Raw genomic sequence first — 21,843 nt, 5'->3', positions numbered from 1 at the left:
AGTGATATTTTGGTTAGCATTGGCAAATGACAGCAAGACTACGAGTGGAACTGGAACTCCACTTGAGTGACATGTAGCATTACCATAAACTATTCCAACATAGTACCTCACCTTTTAAAATCACATTTGAATAAGGATATGGAAATGCATGGCATGTAGTAAGACAAATAAAAACAAACTTCAACTCTGCATGTCTTAAAGGACAACAACTGATAAAAGGTAGGCAAAGTCCTGGAAAAACACAGCGAGACCAGGAGCACCCACAGAAAACATGCTAGGAAATGAAAGGTTCCATAAAGAGAATGATCAAACAAATGGGCATCAGTGTACAACAGTTAAAAATCATTTGTAGGAAGACTAAGTGCTTCAAACAAAATATTATAATCAGAACACATACCAACTTCACCACCTTTCAATAGTCCTGCATTTCATACTAAAATGGACTAGCTTCCCAGATCTTATACTTAAGGTCCATCTTTATAAATTTGTAAACAGTTCCACCCCACCATATCCAAGCAAGCAAAGATTATATTGCGCTACTCTAGGCACTTCCCCCTTCCATGATAGTTCTCAGTCATTTTGGTTTGTTTCACACAATTTGAAATTTATGTAAGGAGGGTGTGCCAGCCTCTAATCTTTGATTGGAGCCTTGCATTCATAATTCATTAATGAGATTTCAAGCTGAAAATTAGGACCCAGTCCTGCACCTCATTTTACACAGTGTTGGTAGTTCTACTGAAGTCAAAGAGAGTGCACAGTGTAAAGTTTAATAGGTTTGTAAATCTCTGAAGGATCACAGCCTTGGGTTCTTTATCACAGGGGAATAACTTACAGCCTTTTCCAACACCAACTCCACTGCAGATTCATCTCCTCAGGTGTGCATACAAGAACAACCCACAACTATTCCATGCAGAAGTTTCAGACTAACAAAATTTGGAGATTGGGAGTATTCTGAAGCAATGAGTAGTAACTACCCTGCAACATAGTGCTTCTAGCCTAAACAAAGACCCTGTCTGTTCTGGAAGGAAAAATGCTATTTGCAGCACCAATTTTTTAAGATGGGTCAAACAAGCAACCTTTTTTAGAAAAACTGGGGTTGTTTTAATTATGGAAGAACAGCTATTAGTTAAAGGTTATTTTTAAATGCTATATAAAGTCTTGATCTGGAAGAATGCAAATTGTGTTTGCTGGATAGTTAAGTAATCTGAAGCTTTTGTTTTGTGAGGGGGGGGGTTTCAGAATGACCAGGTAAATGTGTCTGCAACTAATATTAGGCTGAACCTATTTTTTCTATAGCTAATGACTTTCATAAACAGACCCAGAAATTACAAAGTGATAAAAATTGTGATAGCATACATCAGGTTGCTTATTTTTATAGTAATAGAAATGGCTATTATTCATTTATTGCTGTCTTTCTTTTCCCACATACCACAAGGTTAAAGCCCACGCAGAGGAGTATTTAAAACTTAACAGTATATGATTTACATAATCAACACTAACACAAATTACTTTAGCTTAACATATTTTATATCATTGCTAACTTATACTTCCATTTAATCACTATTTTCTTTTAAACTCATTTCCAAAATATAGACTCATGTTTTAATCAGCTTTAGGCATGATTTCATGCATCACTTGAGTTTTTCCTTCTAATTAATAAGATTGCCAGTCCAAACATGTCTGGTATTTTTAATCCTGCTTAGTTTCTTTTTATGCGTATCATTTTAGATTAGAAGTCTCATTTTTGCCAACACTTCCAGACATTCTGGAAGTTACACTGCTGCAAAATTACACCATTATTGTTTTTGTCTGGATTTACTTATACATGTTAGAGTAAAGCAGCATTTCACATATTCCCAGATCAATCTTACCAAAAAAAAAAAAATTCCAAGCCTGCTAGCTGAATTCCTAATTTGCTCTCAAGTAAAAATACTTAAATATTTGCCAATATACAATAACCTAGGATCTTTTTACCTTAGGAAAACATACAGTAGCTAGCATTTTAACAAACAAATTAAATGCAACCAAGGATTTAACTCTGTTAAAAACATGCTAGTGGCTCATGGTTAACTTTATCCTCCCTCTAGAACTATGACGTGTTTAAAACACAACCAATTTTCGTAGTCTAGACATTGCCTAAACTAGCAAACTGCTATCTCCTGCAATTTTAGTGATAGACCCGAATTTCCTCTCTATCAAACAGTAAGAAGGTATTGAATTTCAAAAAGCTTTTTCCTTTCCTGTATCACGGTTGCAACCAGATCTGCACAACTCCCTCATGTAACCTTGCAGGGAGTTAAAGACGACAGAGTTGACAATAAATACACACACTAGAGAACTGAGGAAGGGGTTTTCTGGGCTTTTTTAATTTCAATACAAGATTAGCAAGGCAGAGAAGCAATTAGCTCTCGCACTACAAAGAATTGCCTAGCAAGCACATAAAGATGGAAGCTTCCTTGACACAGGGATTTGGTTCAGGACAAAGCCTTAGCATGCAATTTGGTGATTCTGCTGGGCAAAGACAACCATGAAAGCGTGCACAGCCTTAGGACTGTACAACGATTGACCAAAAAAGCAAACCTTTAGCAAGTTGCTCTTTGTGAACAAAACTTAAAAAAATTAATTTGAATGGGAAGCTGCAGAACAAGAAATCATCCACTGACTGGATCATGTTAAGTATCATCTAAGCCAGGAGCTAGCAACTTTTTCAACTGTAAGCCAGAACAAACCAGCTCCAGTTCAACACAGGTCAGGTGGCTTCCATGGTGTATCAGCGGCAAAAGGCTTTCCCTGTGCCACTGCCAGCACCACACAGCTGGGAGCTGTGCTCACACCACTGCTGCTTATTTCATCACCCCAACTGCCCAAATGTGGTGTGAGCACAGGTTCCAGCTGGCAGCAAGCTGCCCTGGGGCCCAGCTGCAGGGAGTAGAGATGGTAATGTGGAAGCAGCCTCCAGCTCCCTGGCCCTGGGACAGCCACCCTCAGGCTAAGAGCTGCACCCACACCGTCACTGCTTTTCCCAGCCTACCCAGATCCAGCTCCCCACATACAGCGCAAGTACAGCTTCCACCCAAAAGGGAGCTGTGCCAGGGCTGGGGAGCTAGAAGCTGCTTCTGTGCTGCTGCCATTTTTCCCCCTACAACCTGCCCCTGGTGCAGCTCCCCACCAGGTAGAAGCTGTGCCCACACTCCACAGCTTGGGGAAGGTGAAGGTGGTGAAAAGTAGCAGTGGTGTGGGCACAGTTTCCAGCTCCCTAGGCCTGGCACAGCACAGCCCAGAGCAAGTACAGGAAAGCTCTGAAGCCCATGGGCTATAACTAGTGGCTCTGCAAGCCATATGTTGCCAAACCCTGCTCAAAACAAAAATTATGGATTTTTATCCCATTACCCAGATTAGCTTTTATAACCCCCCCAAGTCCCTGAATGGGTTAACTGCTTTGTTCTTCAAAGCAACTTTCTATTTAGAATCTCTGCTTCCTTCAGTCCCATTGTAGGACCTGATGAAGCAATTCCTGCTTACTTCTGTATGCATCTATGGATTTAGTTAGTCTATAAGGTTCAAATTTACCCTGCCTTCTGACTATACAGGTTAAACATCTATTTATCTGCCATACAGAAAGGCTAGAGAACCTCAGAGATCAAAGGACCACTTCTTTATAGATGACCCACCCTACTGTCTATCCTCACTGAAGACTAACAACAGTAATTACCCAGTGTATGGACACCCATACATTTGGAGCCGTTTCAAAAGGTAGCAGCTGTTATGTTCTTATTGTTATATGTGGACAAGACAGGAATGATTCAAGCTGAGCAAAATCACTCCAACTTTAAACATGACTTCATCTGGTTTCAGAGTTCGAGCAGTTTTGCTACATTCAAATCATTCTATTTGTTATGTGTGGACAAACCTGGAACATAATGACTGCTGCCCTTTTGAAATATTCCCTTTTTGGATCAGCTCCAAATGCAAGAATATGCATACCCTCAGGATGTCAGCTGTGCAAAGTTGACATCAGGTTAAGATATTTGAAGTCCTTCTACACAACATTTTTGGACCCATTATTAGTGCAAATATCTTTAACTGAACTACAATTTACAAATGTCAAGATTTTTTTTTTACTCAACTGGAAAAAACCTTTTAAAAATAAAAAAAAAATACTCTGAAGTAGGAAGCTATTACAATATATTAGGATTGCAATTCTTATGCTAATTATGACTAACTTCTGCTTTTTAACAATCTCCCAATTTTTTCAGACAACAATCATTTTAGAATTATGGAAAGTACTGTTTAAAACAATCAGACATTTGTATTTGGTTTGTCTTATGGGAAAACAAGAGAATACAATCAAGTTAAAGGAAGGAAATGTTGAATAAAGAAACATTTTTTATACATACATACATACATACATGTGTGTATACACACACACACATACACACACACACACCGTATACAGCTTGTATACTTTAATGTTACCAGTGGTCAGTGAGAAATACTGTAAGAGGATTCTTATTTTTAAAAGAAGTTAGCTTTGTAAGCTTGTGCAACCACAACATGCAAGTAAAGAATGATAGGAGTAATCGTTTTAACGTGCAAGTTGATCACTGGTAAAGTCTCAGAAAGGAATTTTCTTTTTCTTCTACCCACATGAAACCATTGCAAAATGAGCTAGATTTAACAGAGGCATTTTGTCGTCTTCTGAAGTATTGTTACTGGCTTTTGTTAGAGACAGGATAACAAGCAGCTTTGGAAGCCACTATAATGTAGGTACAGGACACATGGCATGTGCAAAGCAGCTTGCAGGATCTTGGCCTCAGAGGCATAATACTCTGATCTGGTAACACAACACTTGTTATACCAGAAATACTGAGGCAGAAAAAGAGTTTCTAGATATAGCATCATTCTAATAGTAATTAAGACACATTTTATCAATAGGAAAAAAAAGCAATATTTTTGTAAGCGTGGTAGAATTTAAAAGAGAACAAGTTCTTCACTTTCCTACTCTCATAATGGAAAAAGAACTTATGTAATAACCTCAGTTATCATCTGACTAATATTCAAATTTCCAAAGTTTTTTGGATATGGATATGAACTGTCAAAATAGTTCCTCATTCATATAGATTCTACTTACAGACAATTTCATTTCCATCGACTTTTTACTTTTTGTTAGACCATCCTTATTTACTCTGACTCACCAGGAGATTCCTTTGTCAGGACTGGGGCCTGTGCCGAGTCTAGCGAAGAAACCACACTCACTGCATGAGTGGGTAGATTCATAGTAGCTGCAGAAGAGGAACCAGTTGACTTCTTTGGAGGTACAACAACACTCCTACAGAAGAAATTCACAAAGTTAGTGAATAGTACCATTTTAGGATTCACCCTACTATTTACAAACATGAGAAATGACATGCCTGCTTTGCCCTATGTTTTCTCTCTCAAAATATGCACAAAAGCTTTCTCTGTGTCCTTCCTTCCCATCCACTCACTCTCTCTTTTTTTGTTTTTAAAAGTATAGCTCTAATATTCAATTCCACAACTGTAGCCAACTCAAACTACAGGGTCAGATACATACTGAGAGAAGGAGTTATTTTGGGATCCAAGCTGGTTCCTGTAAAAGTGGATTTTTCTTTTGTAATTACTCATATTGGGATTTAAGTATAACACTATCCCTTAACACAGCTCATGACAGAAGGATGCAAAATGTCCCTAGATACCAAGGTTTTCTAAATGAAAACAGTGTGGTATACCACTTCAGTTCTACTTTAGTATAGAAGATCTTTGATTGGCATAGTCCTTTATTGTAATTAAAAGCCATCCAAAAATGCTAACGTATAATACCAACATTAATGTCTGCACTAAACTTCAACTAGAACTTACACAGCATTAAAATGTGAATGTATCTGAACAAATTAAGTTTATTTATTAAATCAGAGTTGAAGATACAACCGTCATTCTTTACATAAGCCAAATTTCAGGCATTATATTCAACAATAATCATGACAAGAGGAATAGATGTAAAACGTCAAAGTTCAGCATTGAGATTTATCTTGTACATTACTCAGACATCTATTTATGCTATACTACTTTCAATTAAATTGTAGTACTTTATTCCAAATACCTAAAAGACCTTGCTAAGCGTACAGATAAGCATACATTAAAGGCATTTTTAATTGCAAGTTAGCTCCATAAACATGCAAAAACCTAGCTAATGAGGTAAAGAGTACAGCTGATATATAATGCACTCCCACAGCAGCGCTTACTTTTAATTACCTGGTGTTAACTGTAAGCGGAAAGTCTTCAACATTCCATTTATTTAATCACATCTTTTGTTGACAGTAGTATTACTACACTGAAAGTATTCCCTTAATAGCTTTAAAGTATTCATTTTCTAAATAAAAGTTACTTAGAAACTTGATCCAAATTCAGGTGTGGTAACAGGAGTGGAAGAGGTTTTTCTATACTTTTAAACAATTTTAGTTAAAAGAAAAAAAGAGGGGGTGGGAAATCACTGTTGACTTTCTCTTTCAGTCCAATGGATGTCACTGAAGCTAGACTGTGTTACTGATTAAATCAACCTTGCTAATGCCAGGAGCAGGCAGCCCCTATACTTGGGGATAGCCTGTGTCACATCATTATAAGGGTGACTGCTAATGTTAACTATATACTAAAAAATAGAAGCAACAGCCACCTGAGCCCCAAGCCACAACACTGAGCTTAAACCATGAATTTCCCTATTACATACATGAGTGTATTAGGAACATGTACTGCATATTAGAAAAAAATAATTTATATCAATCTATACACTGTTTGCTAAATTATACATACATTCCTATTAAGCTTTGTATTACAGGATATAAGAAAAGCAATACCTCCCCTCCATCACTGAAATGCAACACCTTGGTAGCATTATTGCTCTTCTGTACTGCAAGTTCAAAAACAGAAAGGTGGTGGAAGACCAATATAAAATTTACAGGGTTTTAAGGATATGGGTATACTCTTAGTATTTCAATGCGCCTCCAGCATCTGAGACCCCAACAGTTAAGTTTTATATACATTTCCTTGTGGGATTTAAGTTGTTTTATTGTCAAGTTTTTCAATAAAATATTAAACTAAGAAAGCTCCCCAAGTGCCTTGAGGTCTAAAGACATTTTATAAATGTAGATGCATTCACATGGGCTGCATCAAATATTATTGTAAAACCTGGAAACAGCAGTTTTCTTACCCCAAAAGATTTACAGTAGCACTATCTAGTTGCTACTAACAAAAACAATTTGTTTTACAACAAAATTGGATAGGATCCAATATAATTCAAAACAATACATGAGTTATAGTTGGTGACACATTCTGGATCTGTTAGGACTTTGAACAACATAATTATTATGACGCACTGAAAATAGTCTCTTTTTATAGTCGTTTTATTTTGCATCCATTGCCAATGCAATTAGTTTGACACTGGAAGAGATTCAATTAGCTTAAGAACAAAATATCTCCCGTATTCTCTCTCTTTTTAAATTAATTTATTTTGGATTAAACTGTTAAACTATCTAAAGTCAGTCAGAATTCACAGGAAACAAATGAGTAGGTCTTGCACCCTCTAAATGCCTGTGAAAACTACAACTAACTGCAAAGCTGCTTCCACTAAAGGGTCTCCAAGGAATTATGAAGCATCTGTCTTCTCAAGGTCTGCAGGGGGATTCTTACAGTAGTGTACATCAGTGTCTGATAACATTCCATTCATTTCAGATCTTATAATCTTCCCCTTTTTTGGACCGAGAACATACAAAGTAAGTTTTGATTTAGAAGGAATTTTAGAAAAATGTTATATACTTTTCTTAACTAGTAATTTATAAGGAAAGTACTTCCATAGCAAGTATTGACCCCAAAAACTGATGCTACTCATTGCCAAAAGCTCTGATAAACAGCTAAGGTAGACCAACAGTAATATATAACCTTCTGCAATATCAAATCCACCTATACTTGAAACCTCTAAAAGCAGGGGGTGGGAAGAAGAGGTAACAGTATCTCTTATACCACATATTCCCACATAATCCTTCACTTTGCCCCTCTGCAGTTGACAACTGATACTAGGAAAAAAACAGTCCTGACTCTTGAAAGTTTAAAGTATAGAAGAACCTGTGATAGAGCTAAAAAAAGATAAGGAATACAAGCACTGACATGCTAGAAGTTACAGAAATTGCCTCTCACTTATGGTTGCTCAAAGAAGTTTTTCCTTTCCCTGCCTAAGCCAAGCTTTTCACAATAAAGATCTACTGCCTACACAACTTTTTTTTTCACTTTTTATTGAAAAGCCAAATAAATAAAATGTTTTAGACACACAAAAGTAAAATGCCACCAGGATGCCACAACGCACAAGACCATAGTAGTTTCAGGGCTTCAGAATCTGTTCTTTTCTATGAGCTGGGTTGCATCATGGGAAGGACTGTGATGGACCCAAAAGTTTTATGTAAGACATCTCTGAACTCACTCTGCTCTCAGCCAATCAGAATCACCATGAGCTCCTGTGTCAAAAGTCAAAATGAAATCTCAAAAAGAATTAAGTGAAATATTAAAATGCGTAAATCTGCCTTTCATAACTAAGCTTTATCCCACCCCCAATATTTTTAAAAAGTGTTTAAATTACTGCATTCTGTATGTAATCTATTTGTTCTGTACAACTTTTCTTTTTATACACACACAGTTATGTAAAAATACTGGTACAGATACAGCTAATATACAAACACACCTGTACTCTGTGAATTTATGTATATATCCACATACACAGGAGAGGGAGATGAAGAGGGAAAAATATGAGAACTTTCTTGGGTGAAATCTTTTACTGGACCAGCTGTACAGTTGGGATACATTTAGACAAGCTTTTGAATGCAAAATAATGCTTTGCATTTTTAAGCTTGTTTAACTTTATTCCAGTTATACAGCTGGTTCAAGAAAAGCTATCACCCAAAAAAATCTTTGCCTTTTGCATAAATCCTGGACCATCACAGCTATAACATCACTCCAACACTATTATACACGTACACACATTTTAAGCAATGCAATCAAATAATATAGCTCCAGAATTTCTTTTAAGGAGTTAAAAAGAATGATTTCCAAAAATATGAAACCAAGGCACATCAATTGAAAGTAGTGTGGTTTACCATATTTACTCAAATATAAAATAAGCTTGCCCCGCTCAATCAGCATGGGAAATAAAGCCCCTCATCTTATATTCATATACCAGCAAACCCACCCTATTAAATATTTTGGCTATCACTAAACTGCTGGAAGCAGCAGTATGTGTTCAATCATGGAAACCAACTATGAAATTGACCGAATGCAGCTCATGCTGGGCATGCCCATAAAATGCATGTGTAGCTGAAGTACACCCCCCCCCCCACACACACACACACACACAGAGCAATGCTGGACTGTGGGGTCACCATGGCTTGAAATGTTGTTGACTTTGCTGGGATCCAACCCAAGGGGCTATATGGTAAGTTATGAGCCCATTGGCTCTGGATTAATATCATGCCCAGTTTGTGCTATATATAAGAAGGCACAAAAAGTGGTGTATTTAGGGAGTACCTGTGCTGAAATTAGCAGCAGTCAAGGTTGAGGCCCGTGTCAAGCCCACAGCAGTCTCCTGTTCCACAGAGTGGTTTCTGTTATCCTCTCTGTCCTTAGCAATCCTTTACTGTCACATGCAACTCACTTCCACATTATGCTTGGGGAGGGAACAGAGCCTGAGCAGGGTGTGAAAGTATTGAGGACTAGAAGTTGAAGGGAAGAAGTTGAGGGGGCAGAGGGCAAAGGGGTCATCTGACCCTTGCCCCCAGCCACTATTTTCCCCACTCTAGCAGAGGCAGGAAATGAATTTAGGACAACACCCCCAATAATGAAATTCTGTACCTGAAAAATTATAACAAATTTATAATTTTTTCCTCTATAGAATCTAATTATTGGGGGGGTTGCTTTATATTCAGGGTCATCTTGTATTCAAGTAAACACTGCACTTATTCATGTTGTAGGACATGCAAGGGTACATTTAAATTACAGACCAAACACCTTAGGGGTTCTCTGTTTAAAACTGTTATTTTGGTAAGCTCTAATACAGTTCCTTAGACATTTATATTGATATTTTATCTAAGTATCTAACTAGGAATATCTCTAAATGATTAAGTAAAGAAAAACAATTAGAATTAGTTTAACAGATCAATGATTATTGTAAATGGTCCGTGTGTCTTACATTAAATTGGTAAAATGATTGCTAATATCACATAGATTAAGTTTTTCAAGCCCCTCTCCACCACCTGTGAGGACAACCTGTGCTGATCCAAAGGAAGATCATACACTAATAAGATACTTTTTAAAACATAAATCAGTTACTAAACAAAAAATGTTACACATATAAGCTGCCCTGAGCCTTTAAAGGGTAGGGTAGCATACAAATCAAATACATATATACAATAAACAGATCATTTAGAATAAATATCCATAAACACCAATTAATTTGGAGTAGGCCTTTGTTCTACAAGAGTAATGCCTTAAAAATTTATTTGCTATGTCAATTTTACCATCCTTAAAAAGTTGATCACACAGAAGATTACCCATGAACTCATTTTATCCCTGTTACATCTAAAACATTCTACCGTGTAATTTAATTTATATTTTCATCATTTTATTTAAATTATACCACATATTGCTCCTGTTATGGGCAAGTTAATGTAAACTAGCAAAATACCAAAACCAAAACATTTTTAGACATTTTTCTGAATAGTGCTTAACCTCAATATATTTGTAAACATGAAAACATCTTTATCAGGTTGCCTCACTGTGACTTCTTCAGGTGCTTTTGGTTTTAATTAAAAAGAAAATCTTTAATGCACAAAGTAAAAAGTTACAGCACACAAATTGATAAACGTGGGTCAGATACAGAGGAAACTAGCAGCCAGCCATAAATATATCTTAGCCAGAAGGTCAGTATGCTATTAGTCCCAATTATACTCAGGCTTAAGACGAGTTCACATGGTAGACAATTATTCACCGCTGAATGAGCACAGATCTGAACAGTGGCTTCCAAAGACAAAAAGCTAACATAGAACTGATCTACTCTGACAAACTCTGCACGGATTCACTTAATGAAATGCTTGCCTCAGTTTTAAGAATGCCAACTTGTTTTGATATAAAAATGCAAAATGTTTATGGCTACATTTTCCCTTGCTTGCTGAGTATACCGACACATCTGCCATTAACACTAAAATATATTTTAAGTTACACCATTTGTTTGGGCTCGACTCAAATAGTTAGAAGACCAAGGGCCAGACCAAACTAATGATCTCATAGTCATTTTAAAAAGAAATAAATAGATACAGAAATTGTAACTCCTACTGGCACATGGGAACTTACTAAAATTTAATTCCTAACATCTTACTTTTAACACTACACTGGGGCACCAAAAATATAGGGCTCTTATGACGAGTTAGAGGGCAATGAAGGCAATCACAAGCAAACTTTGCCTGTGTTCTGTCCACTAGGCCTGTGAGAAGCGGCTGGTATTTGCTTCAGATTCAGCTGACAGGGATTCTATTCAGTGATTTGAACCACTGTCCTGAATCGATTCAGCCAAATCTGATTCAGACATTCGGCTGCCGAATCACACAGGCCCCCCATCCCCTGCCTGCTCTCCAGCTCCTGCCAGGTAGGGGTGCAATCCCCACTGCGCCCCACTGCCTCATGCTGCATGAGGGAGCTCTGCCACGAACCCCCAGAAGCCCTGACAGCCGCTGCAGCACCCAGTGAGTATGGGGCTTTTTTTTTTTTTTTTTAAGAAAGAGCTGAGACACTGGGGCCAGGTGGGGGGCAAGGCTGGGAGAGCAGGAGGGGGGCAGGGGTCCCCCCATGGTCCCCTTCTCCCCTCTTCCACCTCCCCCGCCCCGCCGCCTACTTAACAGCACGGAGCCCAGGTCCAGCTCCCTGCAGCGGCAAGCGGGGACTGCCTGAGTTGCCAAATCTTTTCTGAATTGATTCAGAGGCTTCAAATCAATTCAGACCTTTTTATTGGTTTTCTGATTCAATTCAGATTCAGTCACAGAATCAGGCTGAATCTCCTCTAAACTGAATCTCCACCCAAAGCTTTGTACAGCCCTACTGTCTACCTCTTAAAAGAGAAGTGGCACCCTAGTCCACCAACCTCAGATTACAGGCTTTGCTGTCCACTGCTGAATATATTTTGGCTCCTACATCTTTTTGCACTCAGGGCAGAAGGGGAAACAAGACCATCTCTTAAAGTTTGAGTAGAAATGGTGAAGAGCGTATGGACCCTATTCCATCATCATTTTATGGGGAGTTCAAAAAATTTACCAGAGGAAAAAAAAAACTACAATGGCATAAGCCCTCACGTTTTTGAGGAATTCAAGTGTTCCACTGGTAAAATAATTAAATCTGTGAACTTGGGATCATGAAAATGGGCTTCTGAATGTAAACCCAATCTGCTCAACAGTTTTCTCTTAATAATCTGCAAACACAAAATACCAGTACTTCTACTTTTGGCAGAGGCGGACCAAAAAATAACCAGTTTGGCCAGTTTGACTGCTAATAAATGGAATTCTATAGGTCATAGTTAAACCACCAAAAACCTCATCAGTTACTTTCTGCGACTCAAAACAAACAGGTAGGAATTATTTTTAAGAGAGAAAGAAGATATTCATTACGAGAAGCTGAAGAAGGAAAGGTACTAGAGCCCCACTCTCCACTCCAGTGTTCATCATAATAGGACCTCAGCTTTGTTCAGAGCATCCAGGGGGCCCTAGAGATCTGGAGAGAAGTCTCCTTTGGGTATGCAGAGCCTGAACTGAACTGGAGAGGTCACAAAAGATAAACTCCCATTCAGGAATCAGTGACCACAAGGTGGTGAAAAATCTATGCACTCCTCTATCCCAAGAGTTAGGTCACAAAAGGGAAGAGCTTCTCATAGTTTCTGGACCTTTCTGAAGAAGCTCTCTTGTCCTCCTCTTCTGTTCTTACCTGCAACCAAGAGCTCTATCTGAGAGAGTGCGTGCATGGTTATTCTCTCAAACTTTAGTAGGTGAAACTTACATTTATTTATTCTGTAGAAAATATGACTGTTATGGATTTATTCAATTTTATCTGAAACATATTGTTCAACAACTGTAAAGGGGCATACATGCCACAGTACAAGGAATCCAGAGAGACTGAGCCAAACTAAGCAGCTTGCATGTAACATTCCAAAAAGTGAACAAGCTTATTAAAAATGTTTCATAAGTTACAGCTAAGCCTCAGATTCAAGCACCACACAGCAAAAATAGTTTAATAGCATGTTTCTCTTATACCCTAGATATCAGCTTTCTTTAATGACACAATTACTGAATGTGTCCACAAAGAGCACTGTAAGTCCAAAGAAGCTAAGATTTTATTTTATATTACATATGAGATGTCATGCTATAGATTTTCTCTTTGTCTAAATAGAAGAAAAGCTTCATCAGCATTTTTAGCTGAAATTATTTCCTCTCCTCCCTCAAACTAGTATTATTTTATTCATAAACATTAATAATATTTTCTTGTATAAAAAAGGGAGTTTCAGGACATCCTAAAATTGGACTGGGTTAATTCTCTGTCTCCATGGACTTTGTGAAAAAGCCAGCCCAGGCCTTGAACTATATCAAGATAAACCCCTGGCACCCACTAATCACCAGATTGGATCGTCACATAAGATAAGAGGAAGATTTTTGGCATGGGAATGAGCGCGCACACCTTGTTGTTTGCAAAGGCCTGCAACCTGGCAGCCTTTCAGCAAGGTTTCACTCACATAGCTGTTACTGTATACTCTCCAGCTATGGCTGGGAAGTTGATAATCCTTAAGATATGAGGAGAGTTTTGATTTCTGACACAGCATTCCTGAGATAAATACAGGATCAGAGATGCTTTGAAATTCCCAGAGATATTCCATTGGTAAACTGCTACATGGGAACAACTTTTAACAAGGTATCTTAAAAAAATGAAAAAAATGTAACTCACTGAGCTTTGTGTTCACCACCAGACAATACACTAAATGCAAACCAGACACTGTAAGTTACAGAGAGCATCCTGATGTCTGCTCTTCCAAAGTTTCCCACTGTACTGTTACTATTTTCATGTGCCCCCAGAGATAAAAGCAATTATTTCTAACTCTACTAGTTTCCCTCCAACAAAACAACATTGCCCCACCAGTATATTGATGTGAATTAAGAAAAACTTATCAGTTTAAGATTAAATACAGAAAGAATCACCTTTAAGTGTTCGTAAAATTATTTTCTCCTTCTATATTATTTAAATACAAAAATTTCTCACTTATAGCTACTTTCTCTGATGCTGGATTTAATATTTTATACCAAATTTAAAAATGTTGATTTATGAGCTAGTTAGCTGTGTGCTCTATTATAGATTAATAGATTTACCATAAATGGGGGATTCTGGTAGTGACATGTACATCATAATTGATTTGAGGTAAAATATGCATCCATTAAACACATCTTTGTCTACCTGATATACTCACGAAAGTAAGGAAATGAAAAAATTCCATAGGTACAAGCAAACTGACAAAAGTGAGGAAATGAGAAGTTAAGGCACCAAGCTGTACTTGCTCTCTGCTCTACCACCACCAAGTACGCAACTGACCATCACTATAGCAGAGACCAGGCACTGCAAAGGTAACTTGTCATTTTTTTCATTCTTCTGCTCTCAGTACTTTGCCAGACACTTAGAGCAGCACTTACCACTGAGGATAGAGGATGTTTGGTGCATGAAAAACTCTGCCTCTACTTGCTACGCCCTGGTGGTGGTGTTACTACTAACTCCTACTACTATTATTGTTATTATTCACCAACTTTTCTTTTGTGGCAATAATTAGACATTGTTGGGTCTGATCACCAAGATGTATAACTTGGTGGCATATAAAGCAATTTGTTATAAAAACAGCATTATAAGGAGTAAAAATTGAATTAACGGTTCTTGAAACCAATTTACAAAATGCTAAGATAAATGGCACACCAAAGACCCAATTAGAATCACAGGCCAAATGATCATTCAGGCAATATACTACAATATGGTTCCTGACCTGAAAAACAGTGGTTCTCAATCTTCTCTCTCTCTTTCTCACGGCATCGCTCAGAAAATGCCAGCTCCCAGTTTTCATTTTTTTTAATTACAGAAAAAAAAGAAAAATGTTTCTGTTGCAAAGAACTCAGAAAGACCACCACGTCTCAAAGTACTTTTGACACTATGGATTCCTATTTGAAATATTTGTATCACCCCAGGACACCCTTGAAAGCATCTCAAGGCTCACCAGGCTGCCATAGCACTCTGGTTTACAATCAATAGTTTACAAATGGAGATTTAAAAAAATTCAGACTACACACGGGGGGAAATGATGAAATAATGTAACCATTAAGCTAGTGAACATCTCACTACAAATACATTCCACCAGTGACCCAGAAACTGCACTTGAATTTCAAGTAGCCATTTCATAGAGTCATAGAAAATTAGGGTTGGAAGGGACCTCTGGAGGTCATCTAGTCCAACCCCCTGCTCAAAGCTGGACCATGCCCAAGCAGATCATCCCAGCCAAAGGTTTGTATAGCTAGGGCTTAAAAACTTCCAAGGATGGAAATTCCAGTCTCTCTGGGTAACCTGTTCCAGTGTTTTACTACCCTCCTAGTGAGAAAATTCTTCCTAATATCTAACCTAAACTTCCCTTGCTGCAGCTTGAGACCGTTGCTCCTTGTTCTGTCATCTATTTGTCTGCATTCTTTCTGTAGTGGGGGCCCAAAACTGAACACAGTACTCCAGACGTAGCCTCACTAGTGCAGAATAGAGGGGAATAATCATTTCCCTTGACCTGCTGGCAATTCTCCTACCAATGCAGCCCAGTATACCATTAGCCTTCTTTGCAACAAGGACATGCTGTTGACTCATATTCAGCTTACTGTCCACTGTAACCCCCAGGTCCTTTTCTGCAGACCTGCTGCTAAGCAGTCGGCCCCCAGCCTATACTGATGCATGGGATTGTTCCATCTTAAGTGCAGGGCTTAGCAGCTGTCCTTGTTGAACCTCAGGAGATTTCTTTTGGCCCAATCCTCTGATTTGTCTAGGTCACATTGAATCCTAGCCCTACCCTCCAGCATATCTACTACTCTTCCCAGCTTGGTGTCACCTGCAAATTTGCTGAGGGTGCACTCTATGCCATCTTCCAGGTCGTTGATGAATGCATTGAGCAAAACCAGCCCCACGACAGACCCCTGGGGCACTCCACTTGATTCCAGCTGCCAACTAGACTTCGAGCCATTGATTATTACCTTCTGAGCCCAGTGCTCCAGCCAGTTTTCTATCCACCTTACAGTCCATTCATTCAGCCCATACTTCCTTAGCTTGCCTGTGAGAATGTTGTGGGAGACTGTACCAAAAGCCTTGCTAAAATTAAGGTACACCACATTCACTGGTCTCCATATCCTAAGAGCCAACCACCTCATCACAAAAAGCATTCAGGTTGGTCAGGCATCACTTCCCCTTAGTAAATCCATGCTGACTGATCTGAATCACCTTCTTCTCCAAGTGCTTAGAAATGGATTCCTTAAAGATCTGCTCTATGAGGTGAGGCTGACTGGTCTGTAGTTCCCTGGATCCTCCTTTTTCCCTTTCTTAAGTATGGGCACTATGTTTGCCCTTTTCCAATTATCTGGGACCTCTCCTGATCACCATGAGTTTTCAAAGATGATGGCCAGTGGGTTTTCAATTACATCAGCCAACTCCTTCAGCACCCTTGGGTGCATCCCATCTGGCCCCATGGACTTGTACATGTCCAGTTTTTCTAAATAGTCCCTAACCTGTTCTTTTGCCACTGTTGGCTGCTCACCTCCTCCCCAAACTGTGCTGCCAGGTGCAGTAATCTGGGAGTTGACCTTGCCTGTGAAGACAGAGCCAAAAAAGGCATTGAGCACTTCCGCCTTTTCTGGATCCTCTGTCACAAGGTTGCCTTCCCAATTCAGTAAGGGACCCACACTTTCCCTGATCTTCCTCTTGCTACCAACATAGTTATAAAACTCTTCTTGTTGCCCTGCACATCCCTTGCTAGTTATAACTGCAATTGCGCTTTGGCCTTCCAGACTTCATCCCTGCATGCCCAAGCAATGGGCTTATACGCCTCCCTAGTTATTTGTCCAAGTTTCTGCTTCTTATAAGCTTCCTTTTTGAGATTTAGTTTACTGACGAGTTCCCTGCTAAGCCAAGTTGCTCTTCTGCCATACTTGCTAGTCTTCCTGTGCATTGGGATGGTTTGTTTCTGCACTCTCAGTAAGACTTCTTTGAAGTACAGCCAGCTCTCCTGGACTCTTCTCCCCCGGACTCTTCGCCCCCTCAGACTGGCTTCACAGGGAACCCTGCCCAATGCCCATGAGTTCCCTGAGTGAGTCTAAGTCTGCTTTTCTGAAGTCTAGGGTCCTTACTCAGCTGCTCTCCTTTCCTCGGGATCCTGAACTCAATCATCTCGTGGGCACCCCGCCCAAGTTGCTATTTTCATACATACTAGTCATTCCAGCCTTAAATACCGCTTCTCTTAATCAGAGGTATTTGAACTGTTAAAAAAATTACTATACCTCTAATAAAAAGTAAATTATTTTACTATACTTTCAGTTTATACAAGTGAGCATTCTTCAAATCATTAGAGAAAAGCCTCATCCAAATATATTACTCCTATGCCAAGGAAGGATGAACTCCCACAAGCTTCTAGTGTTTTCAAGCAAGAATTAGCTTTACAAATTTTCTAACATGACAAATCCTAACTAAGCCAAGAAGTCTGTTTTTTAATACTAATTTTAGTTGCAAGTTATATTTGTTAATGTTATACTCTTTTATCCATCATCCAGAAGTTGGTCTTGGCCTTTTATACCAACATATTTTACATTCAGACTTCTTCTACCTAGTTGTTTCTGGTTTTGCACTAATGCACAATTGTGCACAATCTCATCCAGTGTTATTACTGAAAAGTTCAGCTATCCCATGTGATGACCGTCTCCCCTCCTGCAATTAAAAATTATTTTAATTTGTCTGATACTTTTGACGTATGTTGCCTATTATACTTATTACTTTCCTTCACTATAAATTAATAAGACACGTAAAAATATTACATGAATGTCTCGCAGAGCATAGTGAGGTATCCTCAGGTCACATACTTCATTTTCCTGTAACATCAACACACCTTTCAACTGATGTCAACACCTTTCAACTGATATTTGTAAATTATCTGAATTTGCTCATATTATTAAATTACATCATATTGGTAATTCACCTGCTATTTAAGCACAAATGTCAGGTTACTATGGGACAGAGCTTTTTAGTACCTTACCTTACATATTGAACTACACCAAGTAAAGAAATTACATTACCTATCAAAGGAATGGAACTGCACAGGCTGCTCAACTGCTGTATCACCAAGAGCTCCAAGGAAGGTTGGTGGTAGAAGAGAAGCATCCACTGCAGCCTCATCTGCTGGGGTGCTAACCAAGCTTCTAAGGATGTCCTTTACATTGACATTTTTGGCAGCCGCTACAGAAGATGCAGGTTTATTATCCAACTCATTTCCTGCCTCACTTTGATTTTCCTGAGATTTATTGACTTCTAAAGAAAGTGTGCATAGAACTTCACTGATGGCGTCGGGGCCTGTGCTGACACACTGAGGTACTGCTTCAGCTACGAAATCCGAATTGTTTGCTTGACCTGAAGTCGATTCCTCTCCAAGGCCAGAGTCTCTTCTTCGTACAGAGGATGTACTTTCAGAATCTTCAGCAGAAACTGGAGTTGAACCACCAAGAGTAGCAGAGGGGTTTTCTACATCTGGTTACCCACAAACAGAAAGAAAAAGTATTTCAATGTCACTATTAAAGAACACCACCAGCCATATTTCTTCTAAAATACACAATCAATCATTAATAAATACATACCTAGAAATATTTTACATTAATATAAAAAACAGTATTTGGCAGGAAACTAGAAGAATAGACTTAAGGATAGGTTTACGTTTTACATTGAGTTCTCTCCCCCCTACAAGAAAGACAGATACTTGTATTTTATTCTCTGCCCCAAATTTCTACAAAATTAAAACTCGAAGACAATAGAAATAAATTGGGGTAAAACTCAATATTCAAGAGATGGAAATCAAATCAATTGATCATGAAAGGAGAGAGGACAAAATGACATGTAAACAAAAGTAAATAATGGCCCTACAAATATTTACATAGCTAAAGCCAGCAAGTCTTCCTGCTAAGTAAGTCTTCACTGTTATTTAAGCCATTTAAATTAATCATTCACCAAACAGCATCAGCAAAGCTGGGTTTTTCTCATTACTATCAAGCCAAGAGAAGCACATGAATTTCTAAGCAAGTTAGATAATTATGTTATAAAGTTTATATATTTTAAGTGGTAGTGATGCAAATATTTGGGTGCAGACAGAAGTGACAATTTTTACCTGACCTGACCACAGAAAGCAATTTATAGCTGTGACCAAACAAATTCATGGCTGCAGACAGCTTAAACGCAGCCAATTAGGTGAAAATCTGACCCCTTCAAAGGGTCAGATGAAGACATTTCAAAACAGAGCATCTTCTTTAACTTCTGTCTGCATTGCCTTTCAGCCTCAAGTGGGGAAGGGAGTGGAGGAAGTTTGGTCTGGGGTTTTTGTACCCCCTGTGGGAGGGTGGGGCAGGTGTACTGGAGCCCCCACCCAGTCCGGGGGGGGGCGCCCCCCCCCCCCGGCGGGGGGGGGGGGGGTTGTGGCCTCCAGTCCCCCCCCCCCACCCCCCAGCCCCTAGAAAAGGGGCGGGCAAAATATGGCCTGCAGGCCAGATCCAGCCCATGAGGCCATTTTATCTGACCCATGTTGCCCCTAAAAAAATTTTAGAAAATTAAAATGTATCTGCCTTTGGAAGCCCTGGAGGGCTCCTTCAACAGCAGTGCCCACCTGGCCCTGTCCCCCCCAGCCAGAAGCCTCAGCAGGGGCTTTTGGCCTGGGACCGTGTCACTGCACCACACCGGAAACTCAGGTAAGGGGGGGAAGTGTGGGGGAAAAGCAGCCCCTCCCTGATCTGTAACTCCCTGCTGCAGCCGCTCGCAGCCTACACACAGTTGTCTGCGCTGGCTCCAGGCTTGCCCAGCAGGGCTGCGTGCGACGGCAGCAGCTGCGGCCCCCCCTGCTTGCCGTGCTGCTTGCAAATGCTGCCTAGCCCAATAGGCGAGCCCAGAGCTGGCACAGGGCCCAGGCTGGCTGTGGAGGCAGGTTACAAGCTAGTGCTGAGCATGGGGGGGAAAAAGCGGCCCCTCCCCCAGCCCATGCCTGGCGTCCTGCGCTGCAGCCACTCGCAGCCCGCGTGGGGCTGCCTGTGCCTGCTAAGGACAGCCCCATGTGAGCTACAAGCAGCTGCAGCAGGGAGTGCCAGCCACAGGGTGTGTGAGGGGTTATTTTTCCCTGCGCTCCGCACCAACTCGTTACCTGCCAGTGAGCAGGGGGTCAGGGATGCACACTGCCCTCTGCTTGTACCATGGGGTTGGGGGGGCATTGGGAGTGAGCAGGTGCGGGAGCAGGGTCCACATCCATGTCCCAGAACCAGTGCCAGCATATCTTGGAGCAGGATGGCAGGGGTACAGGGTCCCAGCTGTATGGAGCTGGGCCAGCTCCCCCCTCTCCCTGCTGGTGCCCCTACCAACCTGTGCCCTGCTTTGGGCCCCACTGGTGCTGGCCCTGGGATATTGGTCCTGAGACATTGGTCCCAAGATGGTGACCAGGGGGCAGGGCTCCCGTCAAGGGGCGGGGCTCCCCACGTGGCCCTCGACAGCTAGCCACAACTTGGTAAGCGGCCCTCCGCCCAAAATAATTTGCCACCCCTGCCCTAGAACAAGCTCCGTCTGCTCTTTCTCCCCTCCCCTTCTGAAAACTTTGCAGCCTAGAAGGGAGCAGGGGCCATTGCTAGGGGAAACTGGCTGCAGCTGGCTGCACTGCTGGGGAAACAGGCTTCCAGCCAGCAGCTAGATTCACCTCCCCTCTGGAACCAACAGTGAACTTCTCCTTGGTCTGGGGGATCATGGCAACTCAGAACACTTTCTGCAAAACACTCTCAGTTACAGCAGGGAGCTACACTTCTGTCTGCACCCTTTATGTACCATTTTCATCAGAATTCTGTTTGGACCTGTAAGGCAACTTAGATCACAAGTGGCATATGGTATACAATCAGGCACCTGTATCAGTCACTAACCTGTAGTTATCTCGCTACTTCCATTCTCTGATCCCTTAAAGGACTGGCTTCGATGAGGTTTTTTTCTTTCATTCTGAGGTTCCAATATGTCCCTGTATTTTGATACCATGAGGACTGATATAAAATACACAACAGCCAAGGCCAAGAACTGAGCCTGTTTGCTATCCTCCTGTGAAAAACAATGTTTATATCTTTGATTACTATTCAAGTAGAGAACTATTTCTCTTCCATGTGGCATCATAGGTGGAGAGAAAATATTATTTGGGGGGACTGAGTAAACCTTAAATTTAAAAGATACTTCTACTGTGCTGCTACACAGAAACTGCCGAGCAGATATGTGTGGGAGGAAAAAGGCATTGGAGGGGGCAGATCGAGGACCCCGCAGTGAGGGAGGGAGTGGGGCAGTCAGGGGTGAACGGGACCCTGGGACAGGTCTTGGGACAATCAGGGCTGCAGGTGGCTCGTGCAGGGGTGCAGGGGGGAGGTCCCACTGCTGTGTGCACCCCAGGGGAGGCATGGGAGGCACATGCCCCCCAGCCTTGTGCGTGAGGCA

General features: G+C 40.5%; 1 protein-coding gene across 1 annotated transcript in view; it reads right to left on the bottom strand.

The window, feature by feature from the left end:
* The window catches only part of LRBA (LPS responsive beige-like anchor protein), a 621,066-nt gene that overhangs the window by 443,887 nt on the left and 155,336 nt on the right, over positions 1–21,843 (bottom strand). The window contains 3 exon segments of the mRNA XM_025198536.1: positions 5,196–5,329; positions 18,432–18,879; positions 21,291–21,459. Coding sequence (XP_025054321.1) covers positions 5,196–5,329; positions 18,432–18,879; positions 21,291–21,459 — 751 coding nt within the window.

This window comes from Alligator sinensis, unplaced genomic scaffold (assembly GCF_000455745.1).
Source record: "Alligator sinensis unplaced genomic scaffold, ASM45574v1 scaffold169_1, whole genome shotgun sequence".
In the NCBI taxonomy this organism is placed as follows: Eukaryota; Metazoa; Chordata; order Crocodylia; family Alligatoridae; genus Alligator; species Alligator sinensis.
This window is presented reverse-complemented; position numbering and strand designations above follow the sequence as displayed.